Source organism: Chelonoidis abingdonii, chromosome 11, assembly GCF_003597395.2.
Source record: "Chelonoidis abingdonii isolate Lonesome George chromosome 11, CheloAbing_2.0, whole genome shotgun sequence".
Taxonomy (NCBI): domain Eukaryota; kingdom Metazoa; phylum Chordata; order Testudines; family Testudinidae; genus Chelonoidis; species Chelonoidis abingdonii.
The window spans coordinates 18,297,335-18,301,737 of record NC_133779.1 but is presented as its reverse complement, the minus strand read 5'-3'; the positions used below and the strand labels follow the sequence as shown (position 1 = coordinate 18,301,737).

Here is a 4,403-nt window from a genome sequence, read left to right as displayed (position 1 = left end):
TGCGGCTCCTCCAGGGCACAGGCTGGAGTGGGGCACCCCCCACCTGCTGTCCCATGGACCCCATCCCTCCTTCCCCTCTGCCCCCACATCTACCCACCACCACCAGAGCTGGCTCCCACGCCCAGCTCCTCGCAAAGAATTCAAGGGACTCGTGGAGGGGCAGAGGGATGCACAGCTGGGGACAGATATTGGGATGCCTGAGGACAGACGGACGGACGGCAGAGTGAGGGGGAAGGGCCGGGGGGCCGCAGACCCCAGCTAGCTAGGCCCACGTGGAGATGGACGGACAGACCTTGGCTCAAGGGGGCTGGATACCAAAGGCCCCAAGCAGGCCCCTGGCCCCACTGCAGAAACCCCCTGGGGACTGGGTAACCCCACCCCATCTCAGCCTCAGATATGGGGGGCAGCGACCCCCCCATCGCCAACAAACACCAATAGCAACGTGTCTGTTTGGCCGGCAGGGGCACCACATCTGGGGAAAGGGGCATTTGAATCATCAGGTAGGGGCTGGGAGCCAGGACTCCTGGGGTCTCTCCCTGGCTCTGGGAAGGGAGTGAGATCCAGCGGTTAGAGTTAGCCTGGGAGAGTGGGGGGAGAGAGCGACTGGGAGCCAGGACTCCTGGGTTCTCTCCCCAGCTGTCACAGACATCGTGCCTGAGCATGGGCCAGTCCCATCCACCCACCTACCTCAGTTTCCCCATGGGGCTTGCACTCCTCTTACCACACCCACCCTGTGCTCAGGTTTAGGACCCCTCTGACAGGTGCCAGGCAGGACGCCAGGAAGATGGGCTCCCCCTACCAAGGGGTAACGGTTTCGTAGCCCCGGGGGGGCTGTCCCTCCCTAAGGAAGCAGAGGCAGGACCCAGCCCTCATCTACTCATTAAAACTTTTAATACATAAAAAAAATAGAGACAAAATTCTGGGGGTGGGTGTGAATTTTTTTTTGCATTTTTTTCCTCTTTCTGTGCGCGGGGTGGGGGGAGAGAACAGAACTAACCCTGACAGGGGGTGGGGGCGGGGATCTGTGCTTCACACCTGGCCCCCCCCCCAGCCACGGGCGGGGGAGAAGACGCCCCCCACCAAGGACGCAGGTATGGCTTCAGCCGAAAATCCCTGAAATTGGCAGTAACCTCTGACTGCCGGGGGGGCGGGGGGGGGGGAGGGGAATGGGTGGCACAGGGCCATCTCTGCCACAAAGGGCGGGGGAGGTGGAAGACTCAGGCCAATGGGTGAGGGGGGTTTAAAGCAATTTAAGATGGCATCTGAAATCCCTGCCCCCCAAGTCACTGCAAAGGGAACAGGGGGGGCTCAGGAGGAAGGAGCCCTCTGCCCTGCCTGGGGGGCCCCTACGGGGACAGAGCTCTTCATTGGCTAGAGCTGTCATGTGACCACAGTGGGGGGGGATGTCCCTTCAGCCTTCCCTGGCCTGGAGGGGGACAAACAAGCAACGAAAACAAACTGGCGCCGTCCCCCCCGGCTGCACCCACCTCTGCCTCTCTCCCAGACCCGGCAGGGTCCCACCAATTCCAGTGTCAAAAATAGAAGCTCTGGGGGCGCGGGGGCCTAGGGGCCGGCGCTGCCCGAGGGCCAGGGGTTGAGGCGGCACTGTGGGCAGCAGCCCGCGTACACCAGGACATCGCAGGCCTGGGAGCGCTGCCCCGCGTGCCAGCCGGCCGGCCAGCCCGGGCACAGGCGATAGGCCTCCAGGTCGCAGATCAGCTCCACCACCTCGTCCACGGTGGTGAGGCGGGCGGGGTGGCTGGCGTAGACCTCGTGCTCGGGGGGCACGGGCAGCTGGCGCACCACCACCTGGAAGAAGAGGCCCGGGCGGATGTGGATGACGGTGGCGGCCATGGTGGAGCGGGCCGAGCGCTGGACCAGCCGCAGGTCGGGCCCCCCCAGGGGCGGCTGCACCTCCCAGTGGGCCGGCAACGGGATCTCCTGCAGCTCGGCCAGGAACTCCCGCAGCACCGGGTCCAGGGGCGCCCGCCCCGCCAGCGCCCCCAGGCTGTAGATCTCCATGATCTGCAGGGACGGGGGGGGTTAGAACGCCCCCAGCACTGCCACCATCACCCTTCATCACTGCGCCCTCCATCCCCCCAGAACTGCCCCATGCACCCCTCAACACTGCCCCCCACTCCCCAGTGCCAGATGGCCCCAGAACTGCCCCCAACATGGCCTCTGCCCCCCTAGCACTGCCCCCTTCACCCTTCATCACTGTACTCTCCCCCAGGATCAGCCCTCCATCCCCCCAGAACTGCCCCCAACATTGTCCCCTCCCCCAATACTGCCCCCTGCCCCCCACAGAACTGGCCCCCTCTCTTTCCTGGTCCTCATGGAACACCCCCCAACTCCACCACGGTGCTTCCTCGTCCTCCTCGTCCTGATCAGCTGGTTCCAGAACCCACCACTTCATGGCCATGCCCCCGGGCCTCCATCCGCAGGGCACCCCCGCCGCACCTGCACGGAGGGTGAGCGCTGGGGGGCCACCCCGAATCCTGCCCAGGCAGCTCCAGGAAGCATGGTGACATGGCTGAAGCCAGGACTCTGGGTTCTCTCCCTGCCCTGGAGGGGTGGAGGGGCTGGAGCAATGGACTCCTGGGTTCTTCCCTTGGCCCTGTCGAGAGGGAGGAGTTGTTGTTTTTTAGACAGGGGGGCTTGGAGCCCAACTCCTGTTCTTCCCTGGCCCTGGGAGGGGAGTGAGCTGAGAGCCAGGACTTCCTGGTTGCTGCGCGCCGTGCGCGTGGAGGGGAGCTGGTGCGTTAGAACAGGGGGCTGGAGACCGGACTCCTGGGTCTCTTCCTGCCGCTTGGGAGGGACGGGACGCTGAGAGCCAGGACTCCTGGGTTCTCTCCCTGGCCCTGGGAGGGGAGCAGGGAAATGAGAGCCAGGACTCCTGGGTTCTCTCCTCGGCCCTAGGAGGGGAGTGGGGAGCTGAGAGCCAGGACTCCTGGGTTCTCTCCCTGGCCCTGGGAGGGGAGTGGAGGCTGGTGGTTAGAACAGGGGGGCTGGAAGCCTGGACTCCTGGGTTCTCTCCCCAGCACTGGGAGGGCTCTTACTGGTGCAAGGTTCCATCCGGGCACCACCTTCTCCTGCTTCACCAGGGGTGGGGCAGCGAGGACCGGGGTGGGGGCTGGCTCCTGCAGGGGGGAGAGAAACAGGGGACAGGACTGAGCCCGCAGAGCCAGGGCAGCCAGCGAGGGGCGCTCGGGGGGGATGCAGGCCCCGGGGCCGGGCCTCACCCCAGCACGGGGCACGCAGCCAGGACCCCCGGTCACCCAAAGGGGAGGACTGGCCTGGAGCTGGTGCCACTGGAGGGGGACACCCAGCGGGTATGGGGGCCACCCCGGCCGTCCCCTCTCACCTCCAGGCGGCCAGGGGGTGGGGGTGTGGCCGGCTCCTCCTTCACATGCTGCAACAGGAGGGGGAAGCTCTGGGGAGCGTCGCGGAGCAGGACGAAGTCCCTGCCCGGCCGATCCTTCAGCAGCACCAGCTGCCCGGGCGCCTCGGCGACCCCCTTCTCCGCCAGGAACCGCAGCTCCCCGCCCGGCGGGCGCTCCTTCTCCTGTGGGGCAGAGCACAGCGTCAGGGGGCAGCACAGAGCTCCCCACGGACAGCCGCCCCCCTATGCCGCTGCAGAGCAGGGAGAGAACCCAGTAGTCCTGGCTCCCAGCCCCCTGCTATAACCACTAGACCCCACTCCCCCCCAGAGCCAGGGAGAGAACCCCAGAGTCCTAGCTTCCAGCCACGCACCCCTCCCTAATCATTAGACCCCACTCTCTTCCCAGAGTGAGCCGAATCCAGGCAACCTATGGGGAGAAGCGAAATTAACTCTCATTCCTGGCCTAGCAGTGCAACCGACGTCCCGGATCGTCCCCCCCACGCACAGGCTGTCACCACCCCAAGTCACTGACGGGGACAAGCACACGGAGGTGGAAGGTCTTAACCAAAAAGTCACAGGGAAAGCCAGGGAGAGAACCCAGGAGTCCTGGCTCCCAGCCTCCCACCCACCCCCACCACTAGACCTCCCTCCCCTCTGGGTCTAGCGATAGAACCCAGGAGTCCTGAGGCTTCTCACACAGCCAGCTCCGATCTAACCACTAGACCCTACTCCCCTTCCAGAGCCAAGGAGAGAACCCAGGAGTCCTGGCTCCCAGCGCCCCCAATCTAACCACTAGACCCCACTCCCCTCCCAGAGCCAAGGAGAGAACCCAGGAGTCCTGGGCTCCCCTCCCCCCAGGCTGAGCGGTAACCGGGCCGGAAGGACAAGCGGGAAAAGCGGAGCGGAGGAAGAAAGAGAGAAGCACAAGTGTCTTTGGCACCGGGCGAGTGCCGCGTCTCATGGGCCTGGGGGGCCCCCACAGCCGGGGCAGGGCGGGCAGGGCAGGGCAGGGGGGCAGGCC

The 4,403-nt window shown here is 65.7% G+C and overlaps 1 protein-coding gene across 1 annotated transcript in view; it reads right to left on the bottom strand.

Annotated features, from left to right (window-relative positions):
• Window positions 1–872: 872 nt before the first annotated feature.
• LOC116818899 (methyl-CpG-binding domain protein 1) overlaps window positions 873–4,403 on the bottom strand; it is a 20,174-nt gene continuing 16,643 nt past the window's right edge. The window contains 4 exon segments of the mRNA XM_075071289.1: window positions 873–2,038; window positions 2,358–2,459; window positions 3,058–3,140; window positions 3,365–3,565. Of these exon segments, the coding sequence (XP_074927390.1) occupies window positions 1,564–2,038; window positions 2,358–2,459; window positions 3,058–3,140; window positions 3,365–3,565 (861 nt within the window). The 3' untranslated portion in view covers window positions 873–1,563.